The 24,767-nt window shown below is 46.0% G+C and overlaps 1 protein-coding gene across 13 annotated transcripts in view; it reads left to right on the top strand.

The window, feature by feature from the left end:
- The window catches only part of PKP4 (plakophilin 4), a 1,672,883-nt gene that overhangs the window by 1,464,830 nt on the left and 183,286 nt on the right, over positions 1-24,767 (top strand). For all 13 annotated transcript variants that reach the window (XM_069616385.1, XM_069616390.1, XM_069616392.1 and 10 more), the window contains one exon: positions 21,555-21,705. In XM_069616385.1, coding sequence (XP_069472486.1) covers positions 21,555-21,705 — 151 coding nt within the window. The remainder of the gene's footprint in view (positions 1-21,554; positions 21,706-24,767) is intronic.

The following is a 24,767-nucleotide window of genomic DNA, read 5'->3' as shown; positions in this document are numbered from 1 at the left end:
TGGCCATGCACTACCTCCACAAAAAGGGGGGTGGGGGCAGGGTCTCTCCCTCTGTGCAGAGAGGCTATGCAGCTCTGGTTCTGGACCATCCAGCAGGAAATTTCGATCTCAGCAGTTCATCTGGCCGGAGACGAAAACGTGGCGGCGGATGCTCTGAGCAGGCAGAGCACGGTCTCTCGCGAGTGGGAGCTGGCTCAGGAGATTCTCCTGGAGATCTTCGCCCTTTGGCGGACTCCACAAGTGGGTCTCTTCGCCACCAGTTTCAACCGGAAGTGCGAAAGTTTCTGCTAGAAGGAATTTCCTCCAAGAGGAGCCTTTGGGGACGCATTCGTAGTGGAGTGGTCCTGCCCACTGCTGTATGTGTTTCCTCCAGTCCCTGTCATTCCGCAAGTACTGCGGAGGCTGCGGAGGTTCGGTTCCCGAATGATCCTCATTGCTCCGGCATGGGCCAGGAGAACGTGGTACGCAGACCTTCTCGACATGTCCATCTGCCCTCCACGCAGTCTTCCCAACCGAGACGATCTGCTCTCACGGGAGGGAGGTGAGGTTCTCCATCCAGAGGTGAAGTCCCTCAACCTTCATGCTTGGCTTCTGAAAGGTTGAGGTATAAGGATTGGGACCTCCCTGAAGACGTGATGGAGGTGTTGCTTTCGGCCAGAAGGCCCGCAACAAAGTCCCTGTACTGTTGCCGTTGGAGAAAGTTCTGCGACTGGTGCAGGGTTAAGAATGTGGATCCTTTTTCATGCGCCATTCCTGTGGTTCTGTCTTTTTTGCTTTCATTAGCCCACAAGGGCCGGCAAGTGGGTACCATTAAAGGTTACCTGGCGGCACTGTCCATATTTATGCAGTCGTCTGAGGAGTGTTCTTATTTTAAGATTCCTTTGATTTCTCAGTTTCTGTGAGGGCTCACTGTGTTCCCACCGTCACATTTCCAGGTGCCCGGTTGGGATTTGAACCTGGTTCTAAAATTCCTCATGGGAGCTCAGTTTGAGCCTTTACATTCGTGTCCTTTGAGACTGCTGACGTTGAACTGTATTTTTAGTTGCGGTCCCTTCTGCTCGCAGTGAGTTGCAGGCACTATCCGTTAAGCCACCCTTCAGTGTTCCATAAGGAAGGGTTGTCCTTAGGGTTCGTCCTTCTTTTCTTCCGAAAGTTGTGTCGGAATTTAATTTAAGCCAAAAGGTCATTCTTCCGGCATTCTTTCCTCCGCATCCTGGTAAGGAAGAGGAGAGGCTCCATAGGTTGGATCCTAGGAGAGCTTTAAGTTTCTACATCTCAGGCATGTCCCAGGTCAGAGTGGATGATCAGCTCTTTGTAGGTTATGCTGGAAGGCGTTTGGGACAAGCTGTGACTAAGCAGACTTTGTCTAGATGGATCATCTTGACAATTTCTGAATGTTACCGCTTGGGTGGGCTTACGGGCTCATTCTACTAGAGGTGTGGCTGCCTTGACTGCTCTGCAGATGGGTGTTCCCATTCGTAACATTTGTGAAGCAGTCACATGGGCCTCTGTCCATACTTTTGTCAAACACTACTCCCTGGTTTCTATCCATGGGCAAGATTTGGCCTTTGGCAAGGCGGTCCTCTGTTCTGCAATTTAATTGGGCATTCTAAAATTCTAAATTCTTTTCCCACCTCCATACGTTGGTACTGCTTCGGGAGTCTGTCATAGATGTGGAATACATCGGAGGAACCAATCCCTTCAAAGAACAAGTTACTTTCTTACCTGGTAACGTTCTTTCGATGGGATCTTCTGACGACGTATTCCACATTGCTCCCTCCCTACCTGCCCCTCTACAGAATTTCTTGTGCGATTGCAGCTTTCGTTTCCGCAAGGCTTTCTGTAGTCATTCTGGCAGAAGATTGCTGCCACACGTTCTGGGAAAACACTACAACAGACTACGGGCGTCGTGCGTCCTACTTGTAACATCTGGTGACGGAGGCCCTCGAGGACAGCGTATCGACGTCATCGACGCAGGACACAGACACCGAAAATTGTCCGAAGCAGCACAGCTGTGGTGATTACCTGTCATAGATGTTGAATACGTCGTCAGAACATCCCATCGAAAGAACGTTACCAGGTAAGAAAGTAACTTGTTCGTTGGGCATGTATCATATTTATCCATTAGGGACCTGCATTGTGATCCTAAAAGGTGGCGTACTGAGACGTAGCAGAAAGCAAAGATGGCTCGCGTCCTGAGGTTACCCAGGTAACAGCCGTAAACATTAGTGAGATGGCACCGGCTGCTCGGATTGAACAAGAGAGCCGACGCGAAAGGACGAAGGCGATTAAAATGAAAATGAACCAGCAGGTAAGCATTTGGCTTACGATATAATAGAACAGATATGGGGTTACAACTGAATGGGTTTCAATATCGCATTACAGGACATAACTAAAGTTGAGGAAAACAGGACAGTGGCCCTCATTATGAGCATGGCGCTCTGGGAAGTGCGGTACCAGTAAGCATGCCAGTACCGTACTTCCCGGACCGCCATACTACAGGCTTTGCTCGCAGGAACAGTTTCACCTGCCAGGTTTTTCCTGGTGGGTGTAACGGCACCCGCGAGCAGAGCACGTCGGATGCACCGGCACAACTCTGAATGTGCCGGTGCATCCAACGTTCCCATCGTCGATCAGCCCTATTGGGCAGAATGGGGAGGCCCTTGATGCCAGCACCCGAAAATGGGCAATTACTGTATCCGCCTAACTCGGCATGACCCGGTTCTTGCCCATTCACGGGTGGTGGAAAAAATGCAACTCCGGCGGCAGCCGTGCCGTTTTTAATGGCACGGCCACTGCCAGAGTTGTAATGAGGACCAATGTACTTTGATCTGTATGGAAAGCACGAGTAAGCGCAATAAGGGAAGACTTGCTCTATATATGGACAGTTCTAGATATGATTGTGTACATTACTACAGGTGGGATTACACCAATGACATGGGCTGAACTACATGAATACAATGGACTTTGCTTTGCTGTGTATGGTAAACGCGAGCAAGTGTAATGAGGGAAGACTCAAATGTAACGAGGACAGTTTTGGAAGCATGATTGTGTATTACAGGTGGGATAACACAGGGCGAATTACATTAGAATAGACTACCAGGATGGTAAGATATCATTCTGACGTGTAAACTATCTGAACTGAGTAATGCTGTTTGGGAACTAAAGTAACCTAATGGTTAAGAGCATGAATCTATACAAGTCCGTTAAATGTGTCTCAAATATTTGGTACATAAGAGATAAACTAATAAGGCATGTGTATCTTTTCTTGTTATGTTTTTTATTTCTTCCCTATGTATTTTCTGGTCTTTTCCAAACCCTCAAAATCCTCCCCACCACCAACCCTTGATTTCTGTCACATTTCTGTGTTCATTGTTGACTAATTGATTCAGATGCCAAATAATGCATAGATTAGAAAAAGGCACTTAAGCCGAAACACGTTATCATAAGGGCTGACCCACCAGGGTGGAACAGAATCTTGTTTGAAATAATTAAAAAGAAGAGATTATTAATGCTGACTTGGTGACTTGGTGCATGTTTTTGAGATAACATACTTAAATCTTCTAATTATGTTTTTTATTAAGAATCTGTGCAGTTTAACCACATCTCACCAAGATCGGTCTTTAGTCTAGTCTTTGCGGGCCATGTTGATATAAATAGCCAACATGGGTGAGTCATTCAGTAGGACTTTAAAGAGCTCTAGGATCTATTTGTTATCAATCATTCACTTTATAGCCTTCTTTTAGGGAATGGATGCCTACATTCTCTCTACACTGTTCTCCAAGTCCTCGCATGTGAACTAGAGCGCTTTGGTGGTGTCCCTTATTAATTTCAAAACTCCATGACACACTGGTCTTTGTTTCTCAGTATTGCTATGGACATCTCTACTTGGTCTATTCGGTCACCCAGACTTGCTGTTTTTGTGGTTTTGTTTCCCCAATGGCCTCCGCTAGGTCATTGTTTAGGGTGGTGAGCTGGGCTTTGAGTTCCTTAAGATTTGTGATGGTTTCAAGTAAAAGCGTGATTGTTTAGAGGAATGATGCTTCAAAGCACTCAGATTGTCTGCTGTTTTAGCCCTTTTCTGTGAAGATGCAGGATTTTGTGTTTTTGTGCTTGGAGGCATGCAAAACATGCTGCATACATGGATCTTTAGCCTTCCTGGTGTTTTTGGTCTGGTCTTTCATTCAAGCTTGCACGGAGAGGTTTCAAGTGCTATGCATGAATGTCAAGTCACCTGAAGGTGCATGGATGCAGCCAGTGTTTTCGGGGGCAGTGGGGGTGGGGGGACAACTTTCCTTGGCTTCTGTGGCTTTCAACCTGAATGATTTGATCTAGTAGCCTGCAACCTTTCAACCCTAGAGAAGTGATTAGTACAGGGCCCTTTGGTGCAAGTAACCTTGTTGTGTGTGCAGGGCAGTTACTGATGTTCTGGGCAGTTGTATGTCATAATCCTCATGGCTGGAGCCTGAATCACAGCTCTAGAGCCATCTCTGATTGAAGTTCACACCACACCTAGCCCGTCCACTCTCTCCTGGGGGCTGTCCCCCCTGACAGGGATTCTGTTCCGTTTACCTGGAGAGACAGCAGCTGGAGCCCAGTACAGGGAGAGCACAATCTTGGGTACCTCAAAGGTGGCGTCTGTGCCAATCTCACCTTTCAGCACCCCACACCACTTTGAGGCAGATTCAAGCTACTGCTTGGATCAGCCCCATACTTTGCTCTCCCTTCCTCTGGAAGGGAATCTTCTTGTGTGGAGAGCAAGGTCCAGCCAAGCCCAGACTGTTAGCTGGGGGGTTCTTTCCTTCCGGGCTTTCCACATCCGCATGCACCGTTGGCCTTCTCTTTTGTTCTGCTTTGTTTTTGGCTCTCCTTGTGTGTGCACTGTGTTAGAGGAGTCTGAGGCTTGTGAAAGACAGGGTACACATCTGCGAGCAACCAGAATTTATGTTGGCCCCAACAGCCTGACTACTGCTGTTCGCAGGCCAATGAGTATAGCAAAGGGGTCAGGGACCAAGGGATTTTTTTATAGAAATCTTTCTTATCTATCTAGGAGTCGCATAGAGACATATTGTCCAGAGAGCATTCGAAGTACAAAACATAATATTTTAATAGATTGAATTACACACTTCTATAAATGGTCGGTGCTTTCCACAAGGCACCTCCAGACTTTAGAAACAAATTAGAACACATAAAATTAAAAAGTCCAGCACAAACACACACACATTCTATTCGTGGTGTCTAGGGTTAGTAAAGTGACAGTTTTTATGAAACACCTTTCCAAAAACAATTGTTTAAGTTTCTGATTCTGTTTGGGGAAAACAAGGCATCAGATGCGCAGCATGAGAATTTTAACGCTGCAACAAAAGGCACATCTATTTTTGTGTCAGGATGTCTACATATGTTTCGGCAACAATTTGCATCAACACCATCCCTGGTGTTCTGCTGCTCTAGTTGTGGCCCTCTTCAGGACAGGATGCTGTTTTTTAGGTTGATATAAATTCAGAGAAACCCCTGGTATTCACTTTATTTTCCAATGCTGAAAAGAATGGAAATATGGAATTCGTGTTAGTGTTTGGTCTGGAATACAGTGTAAAAACTCTACTGGTAAAAGTTCATGCGACATGGATACTCCATTTTCCACATTTCCCATTGGCACTGACCTTTATATGCTTTTGTGGTCGGACTTAAGTTTTTAATTTTTGTTGTAAAAAGCAGTGAAGTCACTCCTTATTTTCTGTGTATCTTCATGCAATAAATTCCTTCTTTAGTATTTCGGCTGTAAACCAATTTTAGTCTTTATGTCGAGATACTTCAGACTTTAGACCTAAAACAAGTTTCATATATTGGTTTTTAGTGTAACATTATTGACGTGTTTTTCTTCCAGAGTGCATAGTTAACTGCATTCTTTACTGACCTGGTAGTTTAATATCCAGGTCCTCTGATTTCGATTACGCGCTGAATCTTATGACCGCTGCACGTTTCTGCTATGAATGGTATTTGAAAGGTATTGTCTGTTTCTTTTGTTTAGTTAACCTGTGGAGACAGACCCAACGTTGTTTTAGCCATGTACTCCATGTTAACTACAGTATCTTGATTTTCGCTTACTCGCGGGATTCCGCAGTTGTTTCTTTAAAGTGGAAAGAACAGCAAGTCGCGGGAGAACAAATCATTTACTTTTTGAGGTGTTCCGCAGGTCAGTCTTCCTTGTTCATCATGCAGCACCGCCCCGTGTTCGCGCGGGGAGCCGGCTCAATCGAGGTTGATGCCGCGGGGGAGGGGATTGTGTTTTTTCGTGTACGCATATCATGTGACTACTACGTGTGGATACTGGACGTCTACTCATTTTTGCTCGGTAACGCTGGCGGCCATCTTAGAGCGTGTGTCACAAAGCTCCTTTTGTTTTGTTCTTACTCGGGAACATTTTATGCTTTGTCGATTGTGATCCGTTGTAGTAATCTAAATACTGGATTTCAAAAGTAGATGTTCCAAACCGCATTCTGATATTTAGAGGAGCCATGTATGCCGACCTGGATATGTGAATGAAAACCCATTTCGGGCCATCGCCATGCAGGCAAAGTGGTCTTTATCCATATGTGCAGTAATGCAATACACTCATTCTGGATATTCGCAGGGTGCCACCCCTGTACTTGTTATAATGCACAACGCTTTTTTTTGGAAAAAGCCTTTTTAACTTGGCCTGATCAGCAGGGGCAACTTTTTTTCACTCAAAAGAAGACACCCCACTCAACTGATGAATTTAAGCCATTTTTCACAGTGTCTAGATCAAAAATCCACTTTTGTTCACATTTGCGCAAGGCCAGGTCACGGTCTCCTTGCGCAAATGTGAACAAAAGTGGATTTTGTTCACATTTGCGCAAAAACAACGTTGGCTAAAACAACGTTGGGTCTGTCTCCACAGGTTAACTAAACAAAAGAAACAGACGATACCTTTCAAATACCATTCATAGCAGAAACGTGCAGCGGTCCTAAGATTCAGCGCGTAATCGAAATCAGAGGAACTGGATATTAAACTACCAGGTCAGTAAAGAATGCAGTTAACTATGCACTCTGGAAGAAAAACACGTCAATGTTACACTAAAAACCAATACATGAAACTTGTTTTAGGTCTAAAGTCTGAAGTATCTCGACATAGACTAAAATTGGTTTACAGCCGAAATACTAAAGAAGGAATTTATTGCATGAAGATACACAGAAAATATGGAGTGACTTCACTGCTTTTTACAACAAAAATTAAAAACTTAAGTCCGACCACAAAAGCATATAAAGGTCAGTGCCAATGGGAAATGTGGAAAATGGAGTATCCATGTCGCATGAACTTTTACCAGAAGTTTTTACACTGTATTCCAGACCAAACACTAACACAAATTCCATATTTCCATTCTTTTCAGCATTGGAAAATGAAGTGAATACCTGGGGTTTCTCTGAATTTATATCAACCTAAAAAACAGCATCCTGTCCTGAAGAGGGCCACAACTAGAGCAGCAGAACACCAGGGATGGTGTTGATGCAAATTGTTGCCAAAACATATGTAGACGTCCTGACACAAAAATAGATGTGCCTTTTGTTGCAGCGTTAAAGTTCTCATGCTGCGCATCTAATGCCTTGTTTTTCCCCAAACAGAATCAGAAACTTAAACAATTGTTTTTGGAAAGGTGTTTCATAAAAACTGTCACTTTACTAACCCTAGACACCACGAATAGAATGTGTGTGTTTGTGCTGGACTTTTTAATTTTATGTCTTCTGATTTGTTTCTAAAGTCTGGAGGTGCCTTGTGGAAAGCACCGACCATTTATAGAAGTGTGTAATTCAATCTATTAAAATATTATGTTTTGTACTTCGAATGCTCTCTGGACTATGTCTCTATGCGACTCCTAGATAGATAAGAAAGGTTTCTATCAAAAAATCCCTTGGTCCCTGACCCCTTTGCAAGGAGGATAAAAAGAGGGGTAATTGAGCTTCTGTCACTTTTCTTTTTCAGTATCCAGTCCCGTTGTTAGCTCAATCCCCCTAAACAAAAAATAGGGACTCACCCATTTTGTATACACAATGAGTATAGCACCTGAGCATGTTAGTGAGGTTTCAGCTGTCTCAGCCTGCCAACAACATACTACGGAATGTGAAATGAGTGCCCTTTGGTCTTAATATTTCAAGCAGTCTCTTCTCTGAACCAAAAGGTTTTGCCTTCAGTAACCCTGAGCATGTAGCCTATGGTTGTGCGTGGGGTTTCCATATAGCACCCTGTCAGGGGTTTTGACCCATGTTCGAGTTATTATGCTGCAACATTTGGGGCTGTGGGCTCAGAAAATCCAAGATGGCCGAAAAAGCCCACATTGCGCCAGAATCCAGGAAAACCACGCAGTTTTTGCGCACACCAAAATGGTCGCTTGACCTGCCACCCACCAGTGCGAGTGTGATGGATCAGAAGCGCCATGAGTGAAACGTTGTGCCAAGGAAAAACAGCAGTGCCTGTTAGCTCCAAAAGCGCTTTGAAATCACCTTTGTTTCTCTGAATACAAGCTCCAATGCATATTTCAAAACTCTATTGCAGAATCTACCTTAATGCACTGTTAGCAAGGATCATATGCTATCAAGTAAAATCCCCTTTTTGAAATGTATTAATTCAAGACAGCTCCCAAAAATGGGTGCAGTACCATTGCAAGCCACTGACCGGCGCTGGCGCTCTATAAATCCTGACGAGAGCTGTCTTGCAGAACACGTGCAGTGAACAGAAGGTGGTCTTATGTAATTAAAAGTTCAAAAGACTTGCTTTTCCTGAGAACCCTTAACACCTCAGAGAACCACACAACAGCCCAGGATATCACATGGCCCTGTTGATTGAGAGGGAGGAGTTTCCCCTGCAACCTGCAGGACACAACACAATAGACCCTTTCAATTGAATAGAAATGCATATTAGGGTGTAACTGTCAACAGCTGCCCTGCCAGGAAGGAGAGGCCTGTGATCTCTGGCTCACCAAGTTCTGGGGGGCAGGCCAGACTGGTATGTGAATTCAATTAAGGGCAAACGTATGTTTGATTAAATTGCTTATAAAATCTTGTACTAAGCTCACAGAAATGTACAATTAGGGGGTCCTTAATATGGAAATTGCCCTCACGATTTGAGACCAAACTCCACTTTGTGCGGTGTTCTGGGACTGAACCCCGCTATTTATTAATATTGCAGACACAGGGTTTATGCTAGAGACATAGTGTAAATTACTGTAATCTGCCCAGAAGGGGGGTGTACCTCTGTGTAAATTTGGGCAAAAGTCCAATATTGAAAAACCAACCAAAAAGTGCAAAATGTTGTAATTTCTTAACCCAAGCTCTTTGAAACATCAGAGTTGGAACAGAGACCTACCCAAAGTAATATATGATGTGTATATGTAACTTCAACAAACTGTGTATCTGGGAAATGTGTTTTGGGTAAAATTGATTTTTCTAAGTAAATGCAAAGGGGAGGATCCTCTGACTCATAAAACATACCTCATCACAATGACACTCCATTCCTTACCCCAATCAAGGGAGAGAGGAGGACTTGGCCAATGACAATTTGTGAGGGGCAGGCTTAGTTATGCCCATGCACACGCCCATTTTCAAAACACATAAAAAGAGACTGCTTTGGACAGGCAAGACGCTCACTTTCCATTTTCTTGCGAAGCATTTTGCCAGACGACTTCAAAATCCAGAACTCAACTCCAGATAGATCCAGAACTTAAAGCAGGGGCCAATCCACAAGCTGAATCCTCTTCAGCAGGCCTCCAAATCTTTTGCAACCAAACTATTCAACAGCCGGGCGAGCTGTTGGATTCTTTGCCAAGAACTTTTGCCAGAACCAGTAGCAGACCCAGAAAGCAGTGCTGTTTCCAGAGAGAACAGAACAAGAGAGACCATACCGCTGTGAAGTGCCGCTAGCAGACCCAGACCAGATCGCTGGGAGCAGAACCAGTACCAGAAACCGCCCGGAGTCCAGTCCGAAACCTGACCAGACCTTGACGGCCTATTTCAAATTTATAGTGTGAGTACTCAGCTAGAACTGTGCCAGAACCAATCTCTTAGTCTAAAATAATCTGATTCAAAACATTTGAACCTGTCCAGAACTGCATCATAGGAATCGTGTGTTTATTCTGTCATTTCAAAGCTGTAAAAGTGTCATTTTGTCATTCTGAAGTTTACTTTCATTTCGAGAAACTATCTCCACAAAAACATCCGTATCTCTGGAACCGCGTGTGCTAGGAACGACATTTAACTTTCATTTTAAAGCTAAGATTCTAAGCTTTCCAACAAGCCTAATACCGACTCTCTATTCATGATAGTTATTCCGTTTTCGTGCTTGACGTACTCGGAAAAAGTGCAGCGATTTGCGATTTGGTCCAATTAGCTCCTGTCAAAATAGCCGCTTTAGCTTGAACTGCTAAAATTTGTTTTCAACCTGCTAATCACTCATTCAGCATCGCGAGTGGGACCTGAACTAATTCAAAGTAGCTGGCACCTACCCTGAATCTCCCATCGGGAATTGAAATCATTTTTAGCATATTTTTCCCTTCTTTGCATACCACATTTAAAAGTATGTTTGCCTGTGTTTAAAACCATCCCTGTTTCTCTAAACTGGCTAGGGGGGGGGGGACTGAAATTCGTATGGTATTGTGATTGTATTCCTGAAAACTGTGTGCTTTACTTCCATCTCCTTATATTGCATAGGGGGGGGAGTGAATTGCCACAAGGGCAAAAGTGAACATATCACTTGTGAAACCCTATCAGTTTATTTCTGTACTGTATTTCCTTGAAATCATAAAAGTATTCTCAGCTACCTTATCCTCCCTATACTAACTCTTAAGTAATTAAATCAGTGTGCTAGTGTAACATCATCCATTGTTGATCACTGTCATATGCCTAAGTGTGCTATCAAATATACATTTATTCATAAAAGTGTGATATATATATTGTTTACTTTCTCAAACCTTTAAAATTGCAAAACAAACCTACTTCTTGGCTCAGTGAGGTCAGGGGGATTCAAAGAGGGGGCGTTATATAAGGGTTTATCATCCAGTGTATAACTTGTCATAAAAATGTATAAATAAGGGCTTCCCTTGGGCGTCCCAGACGAGGCACTGACTTAGTGGGATTGCTGAATTGAAGTCCCTTAACAGATTGAGGGCTCGAGCCGGGGATTCTGGATTAGATCTATCACTTGTGCAGATTAATACAGTGTGCTAACTGACAGGATACAAATCCTGTGGATCACCACGCCGTGTTACACTGTAAAAACACCCCTCAAAGGAACGCTGTAAGGAAACGGTCTGTTTTGCAAAATAAAATACAAACTTCTGTAAGTCGGGAAGGAAATCAATTTCCAGAATGACGACCTTGGTAGATATCAAAATAGCCAGAGAACACCTCTTACATAAGCTATTTGTGAGAGGTGAGTGGGCTCATCAGGACCAGGCGGTCTGGTTGCAGGCAACCGCACCCCAGATCACTGAAACAGGGTCAGACATATGAAGAGATCAGGGTCTATTACATGTGGCCCTGAGTGAACTATATATGGGCCCTAAAGCCAAAGATGAGCACGACAGGATTGTTAGGATAGTGGCATATTTATATTTATATATGGGAGCCATACAGTACAAATGTGCTGAAGGCCAAGATCTGGCAAATAGGCAACTGATGGCATTAGAGAAGGCCCAATCTGACCTGGTCTATTCTGAGCAGAGGCTGCAGAGGAGCCAGGAGTCCAAAAATGATAATAGGCAGTATATCATTAAAATAAGAGGAGATGGGTATCCTGCAACAGGAAAAGTCTGACCAGGATACCAGATTTCTGGCTTTGCAGAAGGAGTACCAAGAAGGTTTGGATTCCCTACTGCAGAGCCAGAAAAAGCTGGAGCAACAACTAGACTTTAACAGGGCATGCGCAGAGCAGGTAGCCACCCTGCAAAGTCATCTAGATAGGGAAAAGGCACAGAGCAATAAACTGATTTTGAAAGACCTGGATACCCAGGCAGAGTTTGATCAAGAACGCCAGAAAGCTGGTGCCTTTCAAGGGCAGAGGGACGACCTGGCGGCACAGATGCAGGGTCTTAGTCAGGAAATGGACACCTTAGGCCAGAAAGTCTGCCAATTAAAAGAAAAAAATTGAAGAAAATCACTTGGCCTTCCAGGGACTGGGTGACCTCCAAAAAGAGCATCAGAACTTGTTAAAGCACACCAGGAGGGTGGAAGATGCTCTGGCAAGAACGGAACAGGCCAGTAGGGATGGGACTCTGGAGGTAACCCTCCTGCAGCAAAGACTGGCCCAGTATTCCAGGACCAACCAGGAAGTGCAGAGAGTAAATGAGGCTCTCTGTCAGCACAATGATAGGCTCCAGCAACAGGTAGCCATGCAGGAGAGACTGATAGTCTAGTAAGGCCTTAACTGAGGAACTGAAAGCGCAGTCTCTTGCATTGCAACAGGGAGCAGGGGCTGGCAGAGATGAAGTTCGCTGGGAAAGGGAAACACCTGAGCATAACCTCAGGAGCCCTAGTACCAGAGGCTTTCATCTCTCCCAGTCCTTGGACTCTGCCACCCCCATGTCCCCTGGCGCACATGAGCACAGGGCCACGGGGATGGCAGAGTACTATCCAGCCAAAAGTATGGGGCTCATAGGCCAGTACCACCCAGGAATGGATGGGCGGGCATCCGGGTATGGCCACCTAAGTACAGTGCAATTTAGTGGGGAACCCCAGGAGAGTAGGCCCACTAAGGGCATCCTGAAGACCTCTGCCCAGTTAGGTCAGTGGGGGGGGGGGGGGACCAATAAAATCCTGGCAGCAAGGAGGAATCTGAAGACTCCTCTGAACGACACAGGAGACCAGGTCCCCACATTCTGCCAGCCATCTCCAGGCTAGCAGAATCCGGGAAAACCTGGAAGATCAGACGGGCACCTCTGGGAGCAGTGCTTCTGAGTCGGAGGATGAATGGACCAGGGTTACCCGAACCAAAAAGGCCAATAAGGCAAAAAAGGCCTTGCTTAAGGACCCCTTAAAACAGATTAAGGCAATAAGGAGTGTCATCACCCCTTATCACAAGAACACCAAGTTTTCTGTTTGGGAACACTTGGAGCTTTATGAGCAAATGATGGAGACTTTCCATTTGAAAGACAGCAGTAGCTGCATTCGGTATGTAAAATTGACATTCTCCCCAGAATACTCCAGTTTCTTTGCGGGGCTGGAGGACCAAAATCATTCAAGATGGTCCACCTACAGGGCGGCCATCTTGAAACATTTTTCTGTTCACAGAAATCCCCAAGAGGCTCGCAAGGCAGCCTACAATTTGCAATGTGGGGAGGATCAGGCCCCACAAGAATTTGTGCAGGAGTTAAAGCATGCTTTTGCGCAGACTACAAAAAGGGTACGCACGGACAGTAAAGAATTTAATACGTTTTTCCATGCCTTACCCACATACATAATGACCCAGCTCGTGAGAGATTTTCACGAGAAAAGATCTTTAGACTGGGTCATTGAACAGGCCACCCGGATCTATGAGGTGCAGAAGCCCATATAAAATATAAATAACGCTCAGAAAAGCCCCAAATCGACCAGCACCCCTGCTGGTGGCAGAGGTAAAGGTTGCCCCCATTTTAGATTTGGAGATGGGGGGGGGGGGAGGGGGCCTAAAAACCTGCCTGCACCGAATAATTCTCAGCCCAGAAGGCCCTCGGGCCAGTCACAGACAGGGAGTCAAGGAGGTAGTCCCACATATGGGGTCCCTCGCTCCCCTGACTATGTAAGTCCCCGCTCAAGGGAAACAGACCCATCTTGGGGTATGTGTGGACTCCTCCAGCCCAAGGGGGGGGGGATCCAACCAGGCACCCGACCCAGGGAACTTCCCTCCTAACTTCCCACAGGAGGGCAGAAATTCCCCAAATCCTGGGCAGAACTTGTTCCCCAGGTATCCACCCAACTTCCAGCCCCAAAATCATCCACCCTTCTTTCCCCACTTCTCTGAGCCCAGACCACCTAATCCGGGAGAGGGGAGGCCAAGGGTGGAGGGGTACCCCAATCTTCCCAACCCGGGGTATTACCAGAGAAGGGATAGCTACCCTTCCCGGGATCAGCCCAGGGGAGAAAACAGGACCCCGTATCAGCCTGAGCGGGTTTCCCATTTAGAGCACCAGGTTCAGAACATGGCACAGGATTTGGGCCGCATGCTGAGGGCTCAACAGAACCCTCAGATGCGCATGCCGGCACAGAATGGCCCAAACTCTGGACCTAGCGCTCCAGAACAATGACGGGGGCAGCACCCCGACAACCCACCCGTTCCCAGGGAGGAGGCACTAGGGAAAGGGGGGTGTAAGGCCGTGGAGAAAGCTTCCTTCCCCACTTGTAAACAGACCCTGGAAGCAGAGGAACCGGAAAAAAAATATCCTGCCCCTGAAAGTCTGCTTCCCAAGGAGCAGAGGGGGGGTAGAAGAAACAAAGTACCCAAACAGACCCAATTTGAGGGAGAGGGATCCCAAGAGGATCCTGGGGAAAGGATCTTCTCCTTCAGAGATGGGGGAACTCCTTCCAAGGAAAAATGGGTCCCAAGGGATTCCAATCCAGACTGGGTAGATGTGGGGATTGAGCTGTCGCCGCCCATCATCCTATCCCAGAACCAACAATACCGAAAACCCCTGGTTCAAACCCATCCTGGTGACTGCCTCCAAAAAGGGGGGCGCGGCCCAGAACCGGAACCAGGGGAACCCAAAACCATATCCAGTTGCCAACTTTTTCTTTCAGATTCCCGAGACTCTCCACAGAATTTTGCCCAAATCGCTTCTCTCTCAATGTCCAAAACCAGAAAATTAGCCCCGCAGTTGTCCAAAAATGTGCATTATCTGTGCCCCCTTACAGAGAAGGAGGGAAGATACTATGCCCCGGTTCAAGTACAGGGGCAGGATACAATTTTGGCACTGGTGGACACGGGATCCCAAGCTACCCTTCTGTCCAAAAGGGCCTTTGATGAACTAAATGCAGGAAGGGGGGAGAATTACCATATTCCTCTCACCTCTCTTCCTGGACAACTTCAGAACTTTGACGCAAAGGAAATTCCCGTCGAGAGGACTTCAGATTTGGACATCAAAATTGGGCGACACAAGGTGAAGCACCCGGCCATAGTAGTGACTCCAGAGGGCACCCCTTGTTTACTAGGGAATGACCTCCTGAGAAGGTTGTCACCCCCAATAGATTGCGTAAACAAGGTCCTCTGGACCCAGACTATCCGACCAATAAAATTAAAGCAGAGTGTCAACCATGTTAGTTTAAACGGCACGTGCCACATGGTTGAACAAAAATCTGACCAAGTAGAATTTCACTTCCAGAACAACCAAATTCCAGACGTGACAGTAATAGCAGTAGGACAACAGACTGGTTATGGGGGGTCCTCTCCATTTCTGAAAATCAACCTTCCTTCCAGTCTAAGGTGGCATTCCACACTGGAAGGAAACTCTGAAATTCTTTACTAATCCACAATCAGACATTCCCACTCCGATAGTCCAGAAAGATGTGAAATCACCTCAGAGCCTGGCTGATATTCAGCAAATTGGAGAGCAGTTGTTCATCCCTGTTCAGTTAAATGATGGGAAGGACTCTGTTCTCGCCCGAGTGTGTGTGAACAACGGTAACAGCTTCATCAGCGAAGCAATGTTCCGCCAACTCCCAAAAGATCCAGCCATTCCCACATTCAAACTGATAGACAAATGGGAAATGGATCTGGAAACAACCAATTCCAAACATCTCCTGCCAAGCAGGTGTATGCTCAAAATCTCCCTTGGCAACAAGAGCATAGTCCATAATTGTTTGGTCGTGCGAGACGTCACTGCCGCCTTTTACTTAGGCAGTGATATCCTCAATCCCTTTGTCAGTAGTTTGGACCTAATAAACTTCAAAGCTTGGTCCCGATTAGCGGATAATCCCATGGGCTTTGATGATCCAGAAAAAGCATTTAGGTCAGCTCAATTGCTACCTTATGCAGTTGAAATTCAGATTAAAGAGGAAGTCACCATCCCAGAAAGGACCTGACAATTCTCCCTAGAAGTGAAAGTTAAAAGGGGACAAAAATTGAAAAACCCTAATGCTTATATTCATCTAAATGCTTCTCTCCAACAGCAAGGGTTGGGGGTAAACCCAACACCATTAGTCAACATAGAACATGACACCATTCCAATAGAGGTGGATAACAGCGACTTACTAGCCGCAGGCACCATTATTGGAATGGCGGTTGATGACAGACATTTCTCCATTGATTTAGGAAATGAACTGTTAGGACCAATCCCCAAGGACTGTTTTGACAGTGATGACAATACAACACCAGACAGGCTCTTTACCCGGCATGGAGGGAACTTCCTGGTGTACACTTCCTGCCCTTATGGTAAGGAAGATGTGACTTGTGACTTCAGGAGGGATGAGGCGATTTTCCAGGTCCATGAGGGCTGCCTTTCCCACCTGAAGCCTCCAGTCCAAATCAGCACTCTGACCAGGGACGTCTCCACCCAGCTGGAGGAGGCCGCTGAGATAGCAAAACCAGAAGTATTCCCAGGCTTCAGGCAGATGGTGGAAGAGAGAGTCAACCTAGCTGATGCCTGTGTGACTCTGGAACAAAAGCAAAAGTTGAAACAAGTTTTCTTGGATTTCCAAGATCTCTTTGCGGTAGACTCATATGACTGTGGTCGCACCGACATCCACACAATTCCCACAGACCCTGGCATGACTCCAGTGTTTGTGAAGCAATATCGTTTGCCTCTCGCATCCATGGAGTCCCTTACTGAAATAATTAAGAACCTTTAGTCCCGGGGGATAATCCGTCCATTACACAGCACCTTCAATAATCTGGTGCTTTGAATATTGAAGCCAAACGGCCAGTGGAGAGACTGCGCCGACCTTAGGGAGCTCAACAAACTGGTCCATACTTCCCGATGGCCTCTTCCCTACATTGACCAAGGGCCGGCCCATATCCAGGGGTCACAGGTATTCACTCCAATAGACCTGACTAATGGATACTGGACCGTGCCTGTCAGTAGGGAGGACCAATACAAACTGGCTTTTACCTTTGGGGGCCAGCAGTACACATGGACCCGGACTCCCTTAGGATACCTCAACTCCGGCAATGAGTTAAACATTTTCCTGCATAAGGCCATGCCCGACCTGGGTGCGAGGGATAACCTGGCTTATGTAGATGATGTCCTCATCAAAAGTTCATCTGTGGAGGAACACATAGCGGAGATCCGTTATGTTCTGACACAGTTGAGGGCCGCCGGAGCAAAACTTTCCTTTCAGAAAGCACAGTGGTGTAGAACCCATGTTAATTTCTTGGGGCATGAGATTACTCCTCAGGGTCTCTGTCCCCAAGAAAAGAAAGTGGAAGCACTTCAGAAACTGAAAGACCCCACAACTCTGCGGGAACTAAGCCTCCTTGGACTGACTAATTACAGCAGAACGTTCATTGAGGGCTACGCAGAGATCACCAGACCCCTGATTCATCTCTTGAAGGGGTGGTCAAGTGGGAATGGGGTCCAGAACAATCCGAGGCAGTAAGACGGCTCAAAAGAAGCCTCTCACAAGCGCCCTGCCTAGCTTACCCTGTCAGAAACCAGGAGTTTTTCCTGGAGACAGGGTTCTCTAATACGTGCTTGACTGCAGTATTATACCAAAAGCATGACAAGGTCAATAAAGTAATCTCCTATGCGAGCAAAACTTTATCCTCTGTGGAGGAAAAATTCAACGATTGTGAGAAGGCACTCCTGGCAACGGTGTGGGCATTGAAGAATTACCGCCCGTTCATCCAGGGGGAACACATCATAGTGGAGACTCCACACCAGCCTCTGCAATATCTCCAAAGTGACAGAATCCGGGCCGGAAATGTGAGTAATTCCCAAATTACTTCATGGATTCTGTCAATGCAAGGCTTTCCTGTGGTCGTCCGATATGGCCAAAACAAGAAGTCTCCTCGCGCAAGGTCTGGCTAACTTGCATGATTGTGCCAGAGAAAACTGTCTCGAGGACGAAAGTCTAAAAATCAAGGACAACATGGAGGCATACCTTAATTCCCCACACAAAGTCTTTGAAGAAGACAAGTGTGAGGGAATGCCCACTGTCTATGTGGATGGATGCTCTTACCATGTTGACAACAACGGGGAAAAAGAACTTGTGGCCGGCATAGGGAATGCATGGGTAAATGAGTCCACAGAATTGCTGGATACAGAATTGGTCCCCGAAGTAGTCAGGTGGCAGAATTGATGGCTGTGTAACAAGCCATCCTCACTGCTGTCCAACATCAACTCCACGAACTGGTCATAATCACAGATTCAGATTATGTACGGAACGGGTTCGTGCAGCACCTGGTTAATTGGAAAACCAGAGGCATGTTATGTGCTAATAACAAACCCTTGAAACATGGGAAGTTAATTCAAAACATTGATGATCTGGTCACCTCTTAATGGGATGACCGTCTACTGGAAAAAGATCAAGGGTCATTCCAAAGTAGAGGGACCAGACAAAACTGGAAATGACTTAGCTGATCAGCTGGCCGAAACCGGGGCCATCCAAGGGGATCTAATAGAGATTGAGTCCCTGTTGGGGGAAATCCAGGTCACTGCTATCACTAGGTCCCAGACAAATGCTCACAATGATCTTTCAACTGCACAATGAAGTAAGGAGACCCCCAGATGCTGATTTGATCACAGCTCAGAAGGGGGATCCAATAATTGGTAAGTTTTACCAACACATTGAGGACCCTGAGAATTTTCCCCTGACGGATACCGATTACATTGGGAAAGAGGACCTTAGAGTGTTGATGAAATGTCCAAAAATGTTCCGAATCCAAGAAGGTTTGTTGGTAAGGAAATCCCAAGCTGGCCATGATCAGTGGGTGGTTCCTATCTCATTCCGAAGCCTGATGTTAAGTCACGCCCATGATGCGGCCACCGCCGGTCATAGGGGGTTTCATACAACACTTGAGATCTTGAGAGGTTGCATAGTGGCCACACAAGGGGCAGGACCTCGACCAATACTTAAAGGGGTGTCTTGTGTGTGCACAATTTGATCCACTCGACGCACTCGGAAAAAGTGCCGCGATTTGGTCCAATTGGCTCCTGTCAAAATAGCCGCTTTTGCTTGAACTGCTAACATTCGTTTTCAACCTGCTAATCCCTCATTGAGCATCGCGAGTGTGACCTGAACTAATGTCAAAGTAGCTGGCACCTACCCTGAATCTCCTATCGGGAATTAAAATCATTTTTAGCATATTTTTCCCTTCTTTGCATACCACCTTTAAAAGTATGTTTGCCTGTGTTTAAAACCATCCCTGTTTCTCTAAACTTGCTAGGGGGGAACTGAAATTCGTATGGTATTGTGATTGTATTCCTGAAAACTGTGTGCTTTACTTCCATCTCCTTATATTTCAAAGGGAGGGAGTGAATTGCCACAAGGGGAAAAGTGAACATTTTAGCTCTTGTGAAACCATATCAGTTTATTTCTGTACTGCATTTCCTTGAAATCATGAAAATATTCTCAGCTACCTTATCCTCCCTATACTAACTCTTAAGTAATTAAATCAGTGTGCTAGTGTAGATCATCCATTGTTGATCACTGTCATATGACTAAGTGTGCTTTCAAATATTAATTTATTCATAAAAGTGTAATATACATATATCTACTTTCTCAAACCTTTTAAATTGCAAAACAAACCTACTTATTGGCTCAGTGAGGTCAGGGGGATTCAAAGAGGGGCGTTATATAAGGATTTATCATCCAGAGTATAACTTGTCATAAAAATATATAAATAAGGGCTTCCCCTGGGCGTCCCAGACGAGGCACTGACTTAGTGGGATTGCTGAATTGAAGTCCCTTTACAACCCCCATAATTTTCCTATCTATGTGCAATAAATCAAGGATCTATGAATTGACAGGGTGTGCCAATTCAAAGATCCTTGCTTCGTTGCACATAGGTTACAATGTATCTATTTGAGAGTGATTTAGAGTCGCAATTGAGAATGGGCACCGTTGAGATGGACAGGGGCAATGTGAGAAATTGAAATGGGACTGGTCTGCAAGAGGCTAGTGTTAGGAGTGCAGATTTGCAGATTTTCCTTTGTACTCAACGGTCTTCCTACTCAACCTACTTACTGACTCCCCTCTACCTTCACCTACCACCTTACACTCTGTACACAAATTAATATAAAACTGCCGCCACAGGCCTAGCTGTTACATCCACACTACTTTAGCCATGGCTAAAAGCTATCCTCTTTATCCCTAGTATTAGTACACTCTCCCATATCAGTGGCTGACCAAAGCCCTGTTGTCTCATATCTTGGGTTATTCCCTTTGGGGAGCGTATTCCCAAGTTTTTGTCTAATCCATAGAAAGCAAATTGGCACATGAGAGCCCTGGTTATTTCTGATGTCCACCCATCAAAACCATAGGTTTCCGATCAGTCTTTCCCACTTACCCATATTCTTCCTTTTCTTACAAAGGACGTACAAGTGGTGGATGGGTTCTATTCAACACAACTGCCCTCAGCACGTTGGAAAGGCAATTGCTGACAGCCTGTACAGCCATGGTCTTGTCGATATTGTCATCCTCATTTTGACAGTTTCTCAATTTCAAGCTCCTATATGCTGTAGGGGACACACAAAGCTCACTCTGGAGTAGTTTGCTGCTCCACAGATCCTCCTATTAGATTTTGGAGAATGCTGGGATTTCCGGGAGACCATATGCTTCCATCGGTGAGTGAGGAACAGGAGCCATCATAAGCATGCACCTCTTGCCAACTGTTTCATGAATTTTTCTGAACGTATCCATTTGGATAAGTATGCTAAAAGTTGACTCTGAACAGTTTGACAGTAAAATATTGATAAAACTGGGTTATTTGCCATAAGCATTCAAGCTTCAAAATGTAATCTTTAGAAAATCATTGAAAGATTGTATTTACCGCAGAATCTTCTCAACATGCTTACGTTAGAGATGAGTCGTATTGTTTTAAATCTATTAGTCTCATATTTTTCGCTTGCTGAATGCCGTTGAATTCATTAAGCATCACAACCATCAGTCCTATTTTTTGCCTACTGCTTTTGTCATGTTTATACTAAAATCAACAATTTTCTGATTGATTTAAACATGCTTTAGAAAGGGACTTAATATTTATATAAGAGCATTTTCCTTCTCTTTTTTTTTTCCTTCACCCTTATATTTCTACTATTTTAACTTAGTGACAATTTAATTAATCTCAACCCCAAGTAACAGATTGTGCTAAAACAAAATACATTCTTTGCAACCTGCCCATCCTATGTCTTACCCGATAGAACTGCCTGCTTTTTCTGTGCTATTTTACTGAGGTCGAAGATTCAGATTTTAAGATTGTGAGATCATGTGAGATCATGAAAATAATATTATTGATAATATTCTTAACATTGTATGTGCTTAAAATGTTTCCATGTTTTAATTCAAATCCAAGCAGTCTCATCAGTGAACAGTTTTGATACAACGATTACTTTATTGTAGTTTTTTCTTTATTTTTATAGTTTGCTGCTTACATCCGTGCTGCTGTCCGAAAGGAAAAGGGGCTCCCAATCCTGGTTGAACTTCTCAGAATGGACAATGACAGGGTTGTATCATCGGTAGCAACTGCCTTAAGAAATATGGCACTGGATGTTCGGAACAAGGAACTTATTGGTAGGCATCCCAGTTTTTAAGCACACAATAGGTTTTTCAACCAATCACTAAATCACAGAGTTATCTTTACAATGTTATTTCTATTATTACCATCCCCATAAAGATGGCCATCATCATCCTCCCAAAGTACTCTGCCCTCCAAACTGTAACTCTAATCAACATAATAACAATTCTGCTGAATAAGGACTATAATGACTGATAGCCTTTTATTTTAATTGATGGTTGCTTCTGGCCCTCTTAAGTATTGGGGTCTACCAACCTTTTGATGTCTTTGTTAGTCTCTATTAGCACTGTAAATACTATTTTAGTTGCTACCTCACTGACCAAACACCCCCCCCCCCATCCCCTGGCCCCCGCAGTGCCGTGCTCCAGCTACTAATGATAGTTCTGTTATCTGTATTTTGCTGAACATAGTGCTCGTCCTCAGTGATGTCGTCCAAATCAAACTAGTCTGTCCTCCGTCCAAAAACAAACCTACACTGACCCTACCACTAAAGAAAAAGGTTCTGCAAACAAAAAGGGGTCCAGGAGAATGACTCCCTTCTCCTGGACAGGCTTACTCAGCCTTAGTTACTTATCCTCATATAGTTCCTTGTGATATTCTTAATTTAACCACTGTAGTTCCTTAAGGGGGCTCTTCCAGTCTCTTAAATGTCCAATGATTCAATGTTCTGTCTTACTGTGTCTGGATCTTGCTCTTTTCCCCACTGGGTTTTTGTTAGTGTCCCTTTCCTGTTATTAGGACGAGTACCACATGTGGTGTAGTCCTCTTGTTTGACTTTAGTTAATTCACTACTACTGGGATGAGGGAGATGTCTCCTGTAGTAGTCTTGACTTTTGCTATTGCCTTCTCTATGCCCCTGTCCCCTACCAGGTCCTCCGCCGCTCCGGTTTCCTTTGTCCTGATGGTCTGGTGTCGCCAGTTCTTCCTGGGATCATGGTATTCCTCTGTGCTGAAAAACACTTCCAGAGTTTCTCTCTCTGGCTTTCAGTGCTTTTTGCCAGCTCCACTGATCCCTCTGCTCGGTGGTCTCAGCATCGTTTGTGGACCTCACTTTCCACTTCCTCGAAGTCATACCACCACCTGGATCTTCCAGTCCTTCATGCAAGTTTCCTCTCTGCCGGCTCCTGGACTGCTTCTGCTTCGCCAATCATCTCGACTGAGGACCAGCCTGCTTCCACTGGTTTGTCCCTCCTGGGTTTGAACTTTCCGGGCTACACCTGCTTGGCATTGGCTTCCCTCTTCTGCAAGTCTTTAAACCTTTATACAATCTGGCTGTTTTTTCCCAGCGGAGGACGTTGTCCTTCCTCAGTCTCAATGAAGTAATATTCATGACTCCCTGGTTCCAACTCATCCCAGTGATGCATGTTTACAGTGGAGTGGTGTTCGTTATTATTTCATACTCGTACGTCCCTTTGGCAGCAAACATTTGAGCTTCTCCTTTAAATTTAGTGTATCGTGCGCGTGGGGGCGCAGCCCCAGGTGTGGGAATTGCCCCTCCACGAGGCCCTGCCCTCTGGCACCTCACTTCAGTCCCTTTTTCCGCATGGATGGTGTCAGACCTGGTGGCTAGGCGCAGAGACTTTAACTTTCCGCTTGCTCCCCTCTGTTTTGTTTTTAATCATATTCACCTTCCTTTGGGGCCTCGCCTCCTCCGGCGCATGTCAGTTGCAGGAGGATTCACGAGATGTGCATCATACGACTGCTTGTTCCCAACCCCGGACCTCCATGAACTGTCTCTAGTGCCTGGGGCCTGACCACCGCTGCGACATGTGCGCGGCTTGTAGCGCTTTGTCATCGGGCATCGTCGCGTTGGTGGGAGATCTTCCACACTTCTCCTCCAGTGCATCTTAAAGACTTCGTCTCCGGGACCTCTTGTCAACACAAGGCAGGCTCTTTGTTTAGTATGGCTCTTCAGCGCGGCAACCACATCCTAGGGGTCCCCACAGGCAAGGGTTCCTTGGATTCAGGTTCTGGCAGGCCCAAGGCCTTTAAGGCTACCAGCTCCCAAGTGGAGGGGTTCAGGGGCCCTACCGGACTGTCCTTGGAAGGGTGATCAAGTTTGTCCTCTTCTTCGACTACAAGGGGTAAAGAATAATCAGGTTCTACCGCCAAGAATCAGTCCTTGGCACGATCCAGCACGACTACCGGCACAAGTGCTGAGGGTGCACAGCCTACCGAAGCTCGCTGCGAGGTCATGAGTCGGGGCTTTTCGACTACTGGCAAGCCGGCAGAGAGCTGTGTGCCTACCAGAGTGATCCCTGAGGTTGACACTTCTGTTTCGGGACCCAAGGCATGTCCTCCCATGTCTGAGGCTGCACATGGCTCTGGGACTTCACGGCCAGGCCGTGGCACAAGGCCCCAAAATGGCAGATGGGTACGTGGCAGAGCCTGTTAGGCCGTGGCCATTTGGATTCAACTCTGGGCCCACCCGTGCTATCGCCCATTGAATGGGCCTTGCAAGAAGGTCCAAGTCCCCTTCCCTCTTGAAGCAGTGGCGGACTGTATCGTACAGGCATCTGGTCTCCTCAGGGGTACATTGACCCATTGGCCCTTATGGCTACATTCCACACGATCCTTTGCGCTTTGACCAGGCGCAGAGACCCAGAGCTTTGGAGGGCTGGACCCCTAGGGACCCGGCGACCATCGAGGACTGGTTCTTTGAGTGCTCCCTCCTCCTTATGCATTCCACACAGATGACTGGGCTCCTTAAGGACATAGTGAAGGCAGTGATTCAACAGGGGGTGCCTCCCTGGCCTCCTCTGCCTGTTCCTCCAGCGCTACTGGTGCCACTGACTGTCCCTCCCCCGGGTTAGGCCTTACTGGTTGTTCATACCCCTTTACCTCCTCCTGTATCACCAATGTCTCCACTCAACAGCCGTTGGACCTGCCTACGGCTCCGGACCTGGGTGGAGGGGGCTCTCGCCAGCACCTGTCTCAGGGCCCAGACTCCCCTGTCTGGGGGGGAAAAAAAGGGGGAGGGGGGAAAATGATGACTGCGATGACGCCGAAACCTCAGCATCCTTTAAGGCCTTGCATGACGGCCTTCAGGGCCTGGCGG

Source organism: Ambystoma mexicanum, chromosome 9 (assembly GCF_040938575.1).
Source record: "Ambystoma mexicanum isolate Mex_15411 chromosome 9, UKY_AmexF1_1, whole genome shotgun sequence".
Classification (NCBI taxonomy): domain Eukaryota; kingdom Metazoa; phylum Chordata; class Amphibia; order Caudata; family Ambystomatidae; genus Ambystoma; species Ambystoma mexicanum.
Note: the sequence above shows the minus strand (reverse complement) of the source record. Positions and strands in the feature narration are given on the sequence as shown.